This window comes from Chenopodium album, chromosome 23, assembly GCF_948465745.1.
Source record: "Chenopodium album chromosome 23, dcCheAlbu1.1, whole genome shotgun sequence".
Lineage (NCBI taxonomy): Eukaryota > Viridiplantae > Streptophyta > Magnoliopsida > Caryophyllales > Amaranthaceae > Chenopodium > Chenopodium album.
The window spans coordinates 38,787,625-38,803,368 of record NC_137856.1 but is presented as its reverse complement, the minus strand read 5'-3'; the positions used below and the strand labels follow the sequence as shown (position 1 = coordinate 38,803,368).

The 15,744-nt window shown below is 34.9% G+C and overlaps 2 protein-coding genes across 2 annotated transcripts; one reads left to right on the top strand and one right to left on the bottom strand.

Annotated features, from left to right (window-relative positions):
• Positions 1–1,849: 1,849 nt before the first annotated feature.
• LOC145609211 (uncharacterized) lies at positions 1,850–6,958 on the top strand. The gene is made up of 6 exons (XM_081664753.1): positions 1,850–2,066; positions 3,175–3,423; positions 3,516–3,574; positions 3,662–5,422; positions 5,606–5,759; positions 6,318–6,958. Exons 2-6 carry the CDS (start codon positions 3,306–3,308, stop codon positions 6,953–6,955), a joined length of 2,730 nt encoding a protein of 909 aa, XP_081520879.1. The 5' UTR covers positions 1,850–2,066; positions 3,175–3,305; the 3' UTR covers positions 6,956–6,958.
• Positions 6,959–7,395: 437 nt separating this feature from the next.
• Positions 7,396–15,271, bottom strand: LOC145609387 (AMSH-like ubiquitin thioesterase 3). The gene is made up of 14 exons (XM_081664880.1): positions 14,872–15,271; positions 13,305–13,369; positions 13,140–13,215; positions 12,845–13,033; positions 12,182–12,282; positions 11,330–11,435; positions 11,156–11,202; positions 10,676–10,958; positions 10,493–10,582; positions 10,335–10,397; positions 9,596–9,670; positions 9,307–9,369; positions 8,803–8,855; positions 7,396–7,714 (listed from the first exon to the last, which is right to left on the bottom strand). Exons 1-14 carry the CDS (start codon positions 14,998–15,000, stop codon positions 7,540–7,542), a joined length of 1,515 nt encoding a protein of 504 aa, XP_081521006.1. The 5' UTR covers positions 15,001–15,271; the 3' UTR covers positions 7,396–7,539.
• Between the last annotated feature and the right edge of the window lie 473 nt (positions 15,272–15,744).

Below are 15,744 nucleotides of genomic sequence, written 5' to 3'. Positions count from 1 at the left end.
AAAATTTTGATAATGCAGCTCGTTATTGTACCTACAATGATAGTCCAACATTTAGTAATTATAATCCACCCGTAAAATTACAACCTTCTCATAGGTATGTAATCACTCCTTATTTCAAATCATCCTTAACGACGTCGTCTTCGCCATCTTCACATCGTCGTAGGACTCATAATTGGAGCTTTGATGAAAATGATTTGAGGAGGAAAACAAGGATTACTACATATAGAACATATACAATGGAAACTAAGTTTAAAGCTTCTGTAAAAAATGGTTTTCGTTGGGTTAAAAGAAGGTGTCATAGAATAGTTCATGATCATTAGAGATGGTTTAATTAAATTTATGCATGGATTTCTATACATCAAATCCGAAGGTCAATTTGATCAAGAAGTGATTTTGTGGCTTAAATGTGCTCGTAATTTTAGTTTTTTTGGCATGCATGCAATATGAAGATGTAATCTTTTTAGATTAAATTTCTTATTATTCTGTTTTTTTTTTTTTTTTTTTTTTTTTTTTTTTTTTTAAAAAAAAAAAAAATTGTATAGGAGATTGCAAATACATTATGATGTAGATGCTAAGACAATAGAACTTGTAATTCATTTACATTGCTATATATTTAGAATTGATGATTAATTTACATGTTCTCGTATTGTTTAAGGATTATTATGTATTGTATATAACTTTGTAAAATGATAAAGTTTGATGCCAAAAGAAAATAAGGTCAAAAGAACAAAATACAAGTATTTTTTTTCTAGAAAATAAGGTTAAAAGAGCAAAATACAAGTATTTTTTTTACTTCATTCAAAATTATTCATGTCACCCTTCAACCTTCACCCATCACCTATAAACCAAGCCAATAGAATCATTTACTAGATTAGAGTCTAGCCCAATATGTGGATCATGTAGATTTAGCCCAATCCCTTTAATACTTTGTATCTTTTTTGGTGCACATGAGGGGCTAGGCCCCAAAAATGAAACAATGGAAATAAAATCAAGGAGGAACAAAACGTGCACATAGCCAATCCAACCACATCATCATAAAAAATTCTACCTAAGGTTGAAGGAGGAAGGGATTTGAAACAACTCGATCTTTAATGGAATGTCAAAGAGATGATTAAAGAAATATACTCACTCTAAAGTATATAAATTAGAAAGAGTGAACTCATTAGCCAAAGTTGGGAACTATTGCAAATCAAATACGAAGTAAGTACTAGTATTATTATTTTATACGATGTATTATTTAAACATTTTTTCATTTAATTATAAGTTGTTATTTAAATTCAAATTAACATTTTAATTTTATAATTAAACATTCATTGCTTGACCCCCATGTTAACGTAACAATAAAATTCAAATCCAATAAAAATATACTACCAAAAAATTATTTTGAAAATCCTTCAAAAAATAAATTATGGGAAAATAAACTTCTCTCACTAGATTTGGTCCATTATGTTCGAATCTAAGACGCACCAAGGCAAAAACATGGGCCCATTTCACCCTTAACAAAATCCAAATCCCAAATATTTTAACCCCTTTTTGTTTCACCCATTTTCCAAAATTGTTTTGACTTTCTTTAATCCACGTGTCATCACATTACTTGTCTGTCATTCCCCATCAAAATCCTACCCCTTGTAATTTTATCACCCTTGTATAATAAAAAGTATACTTTTTGTCCCTCTTTCTGTTTTTTTATCTGTAATTTGAAATCTCAATCTAAGCAAAGAGACGTTACAAAATGTTTGGAATTATTTTTTTGTTTTTCAATTTTAATTTTTTAAAAATCCCAACTTTTTTTTTCTTCCCAATTTAATCAATGCTTTGCCCCCCATTTAATGCTTGAAACATGCTTCACTCTCTCACTAAAAATCACAACTTTCTCTCTCTAAAATTTCTGGTATTTCCAACAACTGCGCACCCCTTTAATTTATTGCTTTACAAACTATTCATTCTCCTCTGTTTCACAAAACCCCAGAAAAATATAGACGTTGTCAAACATTTATATAGGAGAGAGAAACAAAGAAGGTTTTTTTAGAGACGTTGGAGAAATTCTTCTAAGGAATTCCTCATTTGTAAGTTATAATCATTTTTGTAATTGTAGTTTTAAATTGGGTTTGAATTAATTGTTTCTTCAATCACTGATTTTGGTCATGGAATGTGTGGTTTTACAATCAAGTTTCTGTCTTTTGTACTGTTTGGTACTGTGATTAATGAATTTTGGTGGTAAATTGATAATGTGAGATGGGTTTTGCTTGATTATGAGATTAGTTAGCTTTATTAAAGTTTTTAGTTTTGTAATTAGGTGGTGGAAGGAGGTTAATGATGATGTTGTTAATTGATTTGGATTTTAATTAGCTGATTGATATGATTGTGATTACTTTTTGATGGCAAATTTGCATGATTAATGGTTAATATTTACTGTTTTAACACTGTTAAACACTGCTGAAATTGTTCAATTGTAAATTGGAAATTGATGTTACTTCCAATTTGTAATTGTGAATGTACATTTGAAGTAGATAATTTGCAGAAAATGGCTGTTAGGTGAAGATCAAATCATGTTCAAATGTGCATGCCCAAGTTGTTCATTAGTGTATTTAATTTTTTGAGGGTTTGCACTAATAATGTTATTAATCAAAGGGTGTTAGTTATAATCCTTGGATTTGGCATCAGTTGAAAGGGCTTCATCTTTGTTACCATCAAATTTGAGCATATATTAGTATAGAAAAAAGTTGTGTGACAGGTAAATTAATTGGAATGTAGATTCTTGTAATGAGCTTTATTAGAGATGATTGAGTAATTCTGAAGTTATTTGTGATTGCTGTTAGTCATATGTGCATTGAGTTCATAATCTAAACTAAGGAGTTTGGAGCTATATTAGAGTAGAAGATACTGCTCCAAGCGAAATCGTTTCGAGCTCGATGCTATCTTAGTAGAAGATACTAGGGTGTTAAAATTGATGTACTTGTGGATTATGCTACCTATATCTTAGCTATACATGTGCACTGAGTTCATTATCTGAACTAAGGGAGCTGTTAGAGTAGTAAATACAGGTTTGACTGAAATTGTTTTGAGCTTCATAATATCTTAGTTTATAACTAGGGTTTTATCATGGATTATTTATGGATGATACTACCTATATTTTAGTGCAATTTGTCTCATTACTTGAATTGTGTTGAGCAGTTTGGAATATCCATCATTCTGCATATGATTAGGTTGAAGATTCATCCACCTATCACTGATTGTTGAAGTTTTTGTAACTGGGCCTGGATCTTTAAATGTCAAGAAGTGTTTTGAGTTAGTAAATAGCTAAAATGGGTGGTGAAAAGCATGGGTCGAAGAGTGGACGTTATGTTGGCGGCTTCTTTCAGCTGTTTGACTGGAATGCCAAGTCTCGAAAGAAGTTGTTTTCGAGCAGATCTGATTCACCAGGTACATTACAGCTACATTCATATATGTGTTTGTGTTGTGATTCTTTAATGTGAACTATAGATCATTCATTTTCTTTTGTTTGTTTTGGACAGAATACTCGAAGCAAGGGAAGAAAGGCGAGGAGAGTTTTCCTATGACAAGAAAGCGTGTGGTGAGAATTTATTCAATGACTGATATCTGCTGTGATTAATTGCCATTAAATTGATTTAAGACGAATTGATTAATTATTATATACCAGGAAGAAGAAGAGGAGTATGGTGCATTTGGTGCAGGATTCAGTGCCAGAGGAGGAAGTGATTATAGCTGCGCATCATCTGTCACAGATGATGACGGTTTTGGATCAAAAGCTCCTGGGGTTGTGGCCAGGCTCATGGGATTGGATTCCTTACCAATGTCAATAGGAATGGAGTCATATCCTTCCCCCTTCTTTGACTCTATCTCTCTAGGAGAGGCTCCATTTAGAGGAAGAAATCTCGACTTTTATCATGATCATCAAATTATGCATTCAAGCCACCTATTTGACAAAATGGAGCCTACTACTAGGAATAATGACTTTGAAACTAGATCTGTGAAGTTGCCAAACAGACCAATTGAGAAGTTTCAAACTGATACTTTGCCTCCAAAGTCAGCCAAAACAATCCCAATCACTCATCATAAGCTTTTATCGCCAATCAAGAGCCCTATTTTTATCCCGTCCCAAGATGCAGCTCACATAATGGAAGCTGCTGCAAAAATAATTGAGCCTGGCCCATCAGCAACTCCCCGAGCTAAAATATCTTCAGCTGGGTCATCCTCGGTTCCATTGAAAGTTCGAGAAATAAGGGAGAAACTGGAAGCAGCACAGAAACCGTCCAGGGCTCCTGTATTAACCCAAAGGCAAGTTGAATCCAATGCTGCCAAGTATCTAAAAGGACAGCCTATGAATAGGAGTTGGAATGGTCTAAATGAGACTTCATCATTTAGGGCATCCCCGAGTAGAGAGGATAGTTCTGCTGCTGTAAAGAAAAAGGGAAAGTCAATCTCGCTTGCCATTCAAGCAAAGGTTAATGTACAGAAAAGGGAAGGTTTGACTTCAAACAGTAGGAGTTTGGGAGATTCAGAAGAACAGGATGATAACAAGTCAAGTCAGTCATCAAGGAACCAAGCAAGTGGTCCAAAGTTCTCAAATAGGAAATCTTTGAACCAAAGTGCTTCTTCCGTGCTAAGACAAAATAACCAAAAACAGAACTGCCCTCCACATAGGGAGAGATCTTCTGCTCCTAAGGCTTCGGTTACTACTACTACTGGTAAAAAGCCATATTCTGAGGATACTTCTCATGGCCGACAAAAAAGTTTAGCTCGAGAAGCTGGGACCTCAAGAACAAGTTCGAGGAAATCTAGCTTGCATGCAAGGGACGTTGTTGATAAGGGAGTTCCTTATGCTGGAGTGAGAAATGTTCCTAGAAAGAAAAGGTCAATAGACGGGAATCTGCAATACAATAAGAATCAAGTTCCTGAAAAACCAAGCCAATCTAGTGTAATGGCTGATAAGCAGTTTAATTGGATAGAAGAAAGCCGAAGGAAAGGAATGGATGTTGTTTCATTTACATTCACTGCTCCTATCACCCGATCACAGCTTGGTTCAGAGCCTTCTAGACAGTTGGTTGAAAAAGGCAGCAACATTTGCTTTGATGATGGAAGCAAAATGCTGTCCAACTCGGATTTGACAAGGTTATCTTCTCCTGGATTAAACGGGATAAAGGGTGATGCTTTGAGTAAATTGCTAGAGCAGAAGCTAAAAGAACTAACATCAAACTTTGAGAATTCCCATAGCACCATTGTCAAAACGAGTACAGCTGCAGAATCAACAGTGGTACCTGGCAGTGCAGAGAGTGCCACAGGGAAGGCCCGAGAAAAAATGTCTCAACAAGAGCCACTAGATACGGATAACCATATCTATCCTAGATTGTTTGACTATGATGAAGCTGAGCAGCAGTTCACAAGGAAATTCAGTTTTCAGGTACAGAATTTCATGCATATTTTGATTTCCATCAATTTTATAGAGACCAACTTTTTTGCATTCAAAATCTACCCCTAGTTTATTGTCCTTTCTCTAAACCATTATCCCATATAAAGTTAGGAAGCAATGGCGTACTGATTTCAGCTCTATTCTATTGACAAGATACACTATTTTTTTCATCAGGCAGGGGAAGCAATGGAAAAATACAGCCACGACAAAGTTGAAGCTAAAAAATGGAATGACTGTCACTCACCTAGTCCTGTTTCCATTCTTGAACCTTCTATTTTGACAGAAAGTTGCTGTTCTTCAGAAAGCATAGCAAGTAGCATCACGGAAGGTTAGAACAATATCAAAATCATTCACCACTTCCAATACATGCACGTTCTACTCTTATACGAAGTATAATTTTTTTATATGGTAATGACTAAATATGAAAATTGAATTACAAAGCTTTATCTAGAGTCTATGACATGCAAAAAAGTTATATGTACAGGTGGAAAAGATATTTAATGAAAACTTAAGTTACGAATTTACCTAGAGAATATGGGCTGAAAAGCAGTAAGCAGAGAGGTACCAAATTGCTTAGTTTGGCTCTGGGTGAATTTTTCCTAGAGATTATGGGCTGAAAAGTAGTATTCACTCAAAGTTTCAGTAGTCACAAAAAATTTCAGATCAAGACAGGTAATCCGGGTGGTGAGGTGGTCAGTTTGCTAGATTTAGACTACCGAGTGGGAAAAGTATATCTATTCTTTTATATGCTATTAATATATTGGAATGCCTCAAACTACATGAGTCTTGTAATCTCAGTTTGTAATTTGTACTTGTAATCTTAGTTTTGTAATCTAGACTTTTTATCTTAGTGTATTAATACTGAGCATTTCATGGTTATTTTCAGAGAGCAAACAACAATGTTCATCAGTTCAGGCTCAGCAAGAAATTGGTCTGAATTCTTTACAAAAGTCACAAGCTAGGGAAGCTGATGCAGAGGTATCAGATTCAGCTTCATCCACATCATCTCAAATTACTACAGAAAAGTACTCCATGAAATCAACAGCATGGGAACTAGGATATGTAAAAGACATACTCTGCAATGTGGAGTTGATGTTTAAGGATTATGTAGCAGGTCGAACACGTGAGATAGTAAATCCACACCTGTTTGATCAGATGGAAAGACGAGGAGGAGGTGGAAAAGATGAGTTTAAACTAGAGAGGAAAATGTTGTTTGATTGTGTCAGTGAATGTTTAGATTTGAAGTGTCAGCGTTTCGTGGGTGGGTTTGAAATGTGGAAAAAAGGCATTGCAACATTGAAAAGAAAGGAAAGACTGGCTGAAGAAGTGTACAAGGAGATCCAGGGTTGGAGAAACCTGGGAAATAGTATGGTGGATGAGCTCGTCGACAAAGATATGAGCAGTAAATATGGGAGATGGCTAGATTTTGAAGTCGATGAATTTATGGTTGGAGTAGACATTGAAGACCAGATATTAGATTCTTTGGTCGGGGAGATAGTTTCTGATGTCTTATCTTTACAATAATAATTTGGCGTGTAAAATGTAATTTATAATCAAGTACAATTCTTTTGTAATACCACCTATTTAGTGGTTTCATTCTTGATTAATGATGGTTTTTGCAAAAACTTGGTCAATAATTTTTTTTTATTCTCGACTCAAAAATTCATTGTGGTAGCAGAAATCCACATCCATGTTTTGCTCATTGTGTAAAACTGCAAATAGGGTTACTCAGAAAAAGAAAAAATAGACCGAGAAAAATTAAATTATTATTACAAGGAGCAAAAGCAGAAGTAACAATTGAGTATTTTATCAAGGTATCGTGTAGCCAGTAACAATTGCTCATCCTAACGACAATGTTATGTGCTGAAGATTTGATAGATATTAAAACACAAAACAGCAAACTTTTGAGTATTTTATCAAGGTATCGTTCAGTCAGGTATGGTTTATCAAAACACAGCAGCAGATGAAACAAATTCACCAGATATTTCCCCAATAACAAAAACATTTACAGATATGATCAATTAGAGCTATACAAATGATAATGTTATTTGCTTTGATCTGAAAATTAATTTTCTAAATACAAAAGAACTCTGTAGGACACAGGACATTTATCGAAGATCGATTACATCAAACCTCAACTTTGGGTTCAAATAAACGTGTGAGCAGTGTTCATATAGTGGACTACCATCTGATGGTTCCTCATGAGGATGAAATCCACGCTGATCACAATTCCGGATCACAGAAACACCACCAGGATCAGACAAGTGAAATATACCATGCGGACTGCAATTACACAAACGAATCAAGTCAGTAAGCAGCAGGATATGCTAAGCTAGAATGCAGTGTATTGACTCTGATCTTTAAAACTTCTTCAACAGACACACAGAACCATGCAGTTCCAGGAAAATGGAAGTTTTTCATAAACCCTTCACTCTAAGTTGTCCAAAGAACTTCACATCTGCAATCCTTGCTGTTAAACAGTATTTTAAACTCAAGCTCCCTTGCCCAAGAATCTTAAGCAGCCATCTTTGAAGTAATGTTTCTTTTTTTTAGTGTCTTTTATTTGTCCCTAAATGACTATGAAAGGAAAAAGAAAGGCAACAACACATTCATAATAAATTTATACTTGTGTGAGGTTTGAACAGGCAACACGAAAATATATCACTATTTTCTCACTGTTTCATGAAACAACATTGGTGTCCAATATTCCAATCTCCTAACTACAATAAGATCAAGGGCTCAAAGTCTTCACATAACATTTTTGCTTCTCCACCCTTTCTATTTTCATCTTCATATATCATGACTACAGTCTATTGTCCCTATCATGCCCTCTTTATGTCACAAATTGCACCAAAAATCCAGGTAGAGTGACTAAAAAGTATTCCCTCCAGGGAAAAAAATAACTAAGTACACTATTCAGAGATAATTTCCCATTTCCTTAATCAGAAATATATAACGATTAGATTTTAAAAACTCCCCCTGTCCCCCACTTAAATGCAAGCACTGGAGAGTAGAAGGGAATCAGAGTGATTGGGACAACAAAAACAAAGCCTTAGTCCCAAAATAATTTGAGGTTGGCTAACATGAATTGTCATAACTCATAAGGGCAATAGATTCCAGAAGGAGGGAGTAATGTTCATGAGACTTACAAGCCCAGAAAAGAGCAATATTACAGCACAGCAAGGCCAACAGGCTACAGGTTAATACAAAACAAAAAAAAAAAATATATATTTATATCTTCATTTCAAAATGAGCTAAAGGAATGTTTTTTCATGATAAGTTTCTCTGTTTTCTTAAGCTTTTATTGTGTCCATGATTTTCAGGCCAGTTTTGCATTCTGCAACAGTTATGCACATTAAGATGTAACATACCTGGATGAATCTGTGGGTGCCATAACGATAGCAACTGCTTCCGGCAACATAATCTGACAAGCAAGTTAAAGAATGATTAGTTTAGCAAGGTATCAACATTAGCAAAGCGGAAAAAACACCTCTTAACATTTATAACAATGGTATCTCAAATACAATCCTGGAAAAAGAACTGCTTTGTTTTTAATACTTGACCTATATAGCCCCATTGGCACACAGTTTGATAAAGTGATTAGAGAAGATAAACATATTGCAGATATGTTCATACCCTAAAACCCAAATTTGTCCTCTAATTGGTGTTTTATTTTGGTATTAAACAAACCATTTAGTCGTTTACCTTATCTAATTCCTTCTTTAGATTGCGTGCTATAGGAATAGGAGGTCTTGCTAATACAGCAGTAGAATGATACATAAAGGCATGTAGAGTCTATACTCTATACGTTTGTAGCATAATAATTGACTTAAGAAAAAAAAAACCACCTCAACTCAAGAAGCCTTTTCTTATACCTGATATGAGTAATGAGTATGCAGGTCAACCGAGGACATAAAACATGTCTGTGTCGGGTGTGTCTGTCAGTACGAAGATAATAAGAGTATTAGTACTAGAACATCAGTGAGATAATAAGTAATATTTGAAGGTGAATTGCATAAGAAAATCCAACACTCATGCAAAGCATAGTGCTAACACCTTAGCTCATAGCCAACTAGACAAGCAGACAATACAATAAGATTGACGAGGAGAAAAAGGCAAATGCATAAAATTAAAACCATTATTATCAAGATTTTAGAAACTCACATGAATCCATCCAAGAGGAAATAGTGATGCTTTGTCCTGAACCTCAAATATTTCTTCCTCATTTAATGTCTGGCACTGTAAAACGTAAAAACAAATTTGTTCAGCTCACCATAGTAGTATTAGTGATAAAACATCAAAGTAGACCGAACAATCTCTAGGAAGAACTACCATATCATCTGACCCTCTAATGAATTATTTTGTATAGCACTATAGCTGAAGCCGAGTCATAAATAAAGTTGAAAGAGTAAGATCATATTTCCTACTTAAGTATCCCCCCATTCCTTTTAATCTACAGTAATGTTATGAGGTATCCTTGTAATGATATACAGCATATACGTGACTATCTGTAAGCATTTGCACCCACACAGGAAAGCAAGCACAAATACGGTTGATAAACACACACACACAAAGGCCAATAAATTTCTTAAAATTGTTCTCAGATAGTCCAAAAACTCTACACATGAATAATAGATGCCATTTCCTCCATTTATGTATATAATTAACAAGTACTTCCAATCCAAGGTATCCTTTCTGTTGGCCATCATGCTGAACTCACAAACATAAGAAAAATGCTACATGATTGGAGGCCACATTTAGCAGATCCTATCATCTACAGTATAAGTTATATCTGTTCACCAGGTTCCTTTTGATTCTCAAATCACACATATAGCTGGACACAACAATGATAACAAACTAATCCAAACACCAAGGGTCTATTGGAAAGCAAGCAATAACTTACTGAATCAGAAGTTGACTCTTGCTTTGGAACAATTAAAGTAGTAATGTGAAACACTCGGTTTTTCTGCATCCAGAAGAAAGTTTAAGCACTTAAGATAAACATTAAAGATATATAGTCTCTAGCAAAAGGAACACATGAAGAAATTGAGAAAAACAAACCAGGGAACCAGCTAGAACTCCACACGTTTCAAGATTTTTTGCAGTATTTTGTTGTGCTAGCCTCAAGAAATCTTCCATCATTCTCACAGGCTGCAATAAATGAATAAAATGAAGTCCTGAAACAGAAAGAAATGCAACAGAACCTAAAATTAATCTCTAAAAGATTGAGTAGTTGAAACCTACAATATGCAGATGTTGATATGAATTAGGATTCTGTGTCCCATTCTCTGAAGGCTTAGCTGGTCCAGGTCTTGGATCAGCCACTCTTGACGGAGAGATAGGATGGTAATCTGGATGAACTTGAGCAAGTACAGGGGGAGGAACTGGCTGCCTTATAATTCCCACAGACAAGTCCTCTTCACAGGGTGACCAGCTACCATTGTCTAAAGAGAGGACTGCTTCCATATCTTGTCCTAAACTATCATCCTTCTGAACTTGAGCTTCATTTTGTGTATCTTGAATGAGGCTGTCCATCACATGGGTTAGAAATAGTTAGAAGCAGCATGTATTTTGGGGAAAGGAAAAGATGAGACCTCTTTAAGTTTCAATAATCATCTTATTTAAGAGGCACAATTAATCTTTTTACTTTTTACTTTTTATTTTTTAACAAACATAAGTTTGAAGTAAAAGACATTTTCACAGCAAAGCTGCCAAAGTTCTAACCATAAATTTTCAGCTGGAGTTAAGTCAGCATGGCTAGGGTAAGACACCTGAACAGAAAAGAAGACAGATGAGAAAAAAATAAATATTATAAATAATATATATATATATATATATATATATATATATATATATATAAACAAACTTATCAAGGAAAACACCCTAGCAATTGAGCACCTTAATCTCTGTACTAGGTCCTTGCCATTGACGACGAAGTCCAGTTGGACCTAAAAAGGAGTGCCTCGACAACGTTTCTTGATTTGGAAGTGGCACCGCTAGAGACCTGTTAATAGTCATGATAAATAAAGGTCAATCATAAGAGTAGGGAATACATATAGACCAGGTAGTAAGGAAATTATAAGTAAAACATGACAGGATATCAACAAGTAGTTTAATAATAATATAGCACAATAAAGGAAAAAAGCAGCAGCAACTGTTGCTTGCACTAATATGTAGAAACCAAAATTTGTTCCCCTTTCCAAAACAATCAAGAATGAGGGAACTCGGGGTAGTAAATGTGAATCCCAAGGGTGCTCCCACGAGATGTGATATAAATAATTATTGCATAATCAAAAATTAAGATAATGCCTATAACATATTCCATATGGTACTGCTATCCTTGTTCAAAACTATACTTCCTCTTTAATGATGCAACAAGAATGTTTGCTACTTAAATACCTTTGAATAGACTATCACATTTGACTTATTAAAGTGTTTTCTTAACAATCTCAACAAGTGCCAAAGGTTTGAATAATTATACATACAGAGCTTGACCTTACACTAGACACAATAGAAAAAAAAAAAAATTAAAAAAAAAGTGGACATTTTTTGGGGGACAGTCTAATATAAACGTGGAAGTTGATTTTGGAATGAGGGAATACCATTTATATGCAGAGGTTTCATATTGTTCAACTGTGGACTTTGTTGTGCAACACACTAAAGCGAATATGTTAGAGTAAGAACAAGAGTGCAATTAGTTGAATTTAAGAAAGGACTACAGACTTTTTTTTTAAAAAAATGTATTCTTACAGCTTAGAGAAACTTTTCTCAAAAGGCATCGAAGTTGAAGCAGCTAGAAAATCATTGTTCTGTTTCCATGAAGACTGAGTTGTTTTGCTATCTGGCTGTAGCTGCGTTGAAAAAAACAATAAGTTCTAACAACTCTGAGAGACAAGGACATATAATAACATTGAAAAAAGGGATAAAAAATATGTTGCCCTTTAAGACAAAGTAAATCAATCACCAAATAAAACACAAGAACTAAGGTCAATCAGTAGAACAGAACCATTACAATCTTGATACCCCAACGGCTGTTGAGGATCTCACAACTGGAGAGACCAGCTTTCATTTACGTTTCTATAAAGTATTCACTTTTTATTAATTTATCCCAGTTCACCCCTTGTCAATGATTTTAATAGAAACCAAGTAAACCAGTAATTTATGAGAACATGAAAGCCAAACAATACATTCAAGTAAAATGATACAGGGACAGTAAATAAAATACATGGAAGTCTGGTGAAAGGCTGACCACTTAGCAAAAATAAAAGGATTCAACATGCATCAAGAAATTCAGCATAAAATAAAAAGAGAAGATATAGTTTCAAATATATACAACTCTAAAGATCAGGAGTAAAGTGATAAGAACAATTCGATTTACTCTTGTACTGAATAAGAAATAATTTAAACAGATACCTGTTTGCTCCCAAAACTAGGAGCATAAGCAGAAGGCCGTGCCAAAGATGTTTCTGAGCCATATGTGGTCTTCTCTCTGCCATCAAATTGTTTTAGTTGTGTTTCTGTATAAGCCTTGTTAAGTTCATTCACTCGACGCTGAAACTCAGGCTTCAATGATTCCAGCTCATTAATAACTGCCAGCAATTTCTACAGCAAAAAGCAGCAGGAAAATAACACTAGTCAGCAAGGATAATCACATACATTAGTTGAGAGTTTGAGACTGACAAAGTGGAAAAAGCCTAATACAGCATACCTTTCTGTAATGCACTCTTTCTCTAGAATGTAAAGCCTGGTAATCCCGATGGAAGGGTATTGTTTCAGAGACCAAACTAAAAAAACAATGAATGGGTTATGGATTTACATATATTTTTTTCAATATGGCACCATGATATAGACAGGCATATATGATAATACTTACCTTGAAAACCTAACGAGCATAACATACAAGTCCACTATATTATTCTCTTCTCGATACACATCGGCCTGAAAAAAGTAAGAATAACACATCATTACTTGAAGAAGAAAGATAAAGCTCAATACTGCTGGAGCAGCAACAGGTGTGCAAGAGAATTGGGTTTTATACAAGAAACCTCAACAAGCAGGTTTTATACATGAATAAGTTGGTACAAGAAAAGAAAACAATGAGTGCTATAAATAGTGTCCACTGAAAAAAAAAACCTCCAGTCAGGCCGCACAACATACTCCACGGGCACCACTGCACCATAGAGATAACTATAGCACATGTGCATATCCATGTTAGTATGTTACCACAACTTTTCATTGTATCTTAAGTACCCACATCATACACTCAATACTCCAAAATAGACACACCACAGTACAAATTTTGGTAGAACATGTGTCATTATTTTGAACAGACCAACAAGATGAAATATCATGCAAATACGTGCACAAATGGGCTTAAGATTAATATGTGGCAAGCATTAGCAATCAGCTAAACCTGAGTTTGCTTCAACGTAAATGCCTTTAGGGAATGACATATTTTATAAATTTTACGCATGCTATGTCCCAACACTAGTGTTCAATTTTCAAAACAAAGCTCCTATGCAAATGATAAATTAACTACATTCAGCTTTACCCACAGACATCAATATGAGTGAATAATATAAATCTTCAATAGCAATCTACAAAATAAAAAATGGCGGCATCTGCATTCTTCTCAGTGTAAATATGGGAGGGTGGATAATTGGGGGAAGATGGGTTTCACCTTGATCTCTACCCCACATATGAAAGACATAGCTCTAGTGAGACCCATGCGTAGTGACATTAGACATTCAGTAAGACAAGTTGAGCATATAGCTATATTCAAAAATTCCATTCCAGCTTAGACAGATGTTCCAAGAGTCAAGAGTCTGAAGTAAGACAACAATATCCCATAGCATGTAACTGCACCCGTAACAAATTCCCATCTATTCATCCTCTCCCACAACCCGTAGACATTCACGGTCCACCCACAAACTTAATGTGGATATAGGCAGTCACTTATACACATTAATGCAATTCGCCACCCAACCAAAGCTATAATCTTTATCTGTGCTCCAAATAAATTCTCCCATTCCAACATCTCACTCCAAAACATAGAACTACAGGTAACCAAATTCAAAATGTAGTTATATAATCATTCATCTAACTACCAAAACCGCGCCTAAAGTTGGTATCTTTTCCTACATCAATGCTAATCCTTGATCATAGTACCTATCAACGCAAATTCGCAACATACCCTCTTGCACGCAATCAAAGTAAATGAACTCCCCTCTTATCGAAGTTTAATTCAACCTTACTACTGTTACAACATTAAGATTTAAGAATGATATGAATACAAACCTGCAATTCTAGGGCAACACAGCAGCAAAATCGAACTATATACTAAAAGAAACTAGTTTTAGCTCAATCGAATCGTAAAATTGAATAATCTGCAATAAATTTAAAACCTGAACAATGCAAAAAAGAAATTAAAGAAACCTAACCTGTTTGAGAAGAGTATCAGCAATTCGATAATAATACCCCAAAGAAAGCCGATTATCAACATCAATCTTTCTAGTAAGCGTGTCCATATTAATCGGCTTCGCCGGCGTCGATAATTGACGACGATTCATGATTTACGGCGAGATTAATCGGTGATGTGATCAAATCCCGATGAAATTCCGGCGATGTAGAATTGAATAATCAATTTAAGAAAGTAATTAATTAATTAATCGTACTTCAATTCAATTCATATATGCACACGATGAATTGAGAATTGGTGATTTGGAGAGAGAAATTGATTGTTAGGTTAAGTTGGAGTGGTGAACAAAGAAGACCAGAAAACGGAGTTCAATGAAGATTTTTCAGAAGTACTCGGAATGTCGACATTGACAGAGTGGGGAATAAAGCCCAAGTGCTAAGATAGTTTCAATCCCTTTTGTATAAACCCGGTTTACACTAAAATACTCAACGGGATTTTATCTTTTTAGCGGAGGTTTTGTGCTAGATTGACCTTTGAAATTTTATTTGGATGGAAAGTTCTTTCGATACCCTAAAAACTTGATATACGAGTTTAATCTTTTTGATCAAGGATCGGCCTAGAAAAGCTTGTTAGATCGACCCAACATCATGCTAGTTACAATATCAGAAGACTAGAGCACGTCTACAAAATCACAATGTTAGGGTTCAAATTCTTCTTTACCTTTAATGATCCATCACTTACAAGTTACAAGTTACAAGTTTACAGCACCACACAACTTAGGTTTCCATCCTATTGTTTCGATCCATGTATGAATAGGGCAAAAGGAGGAGAAAAGTCAGAAAACCAAAAGATATTAAGAAGTTTCAGATGCAACTATGCAAGGATATAATCCAAG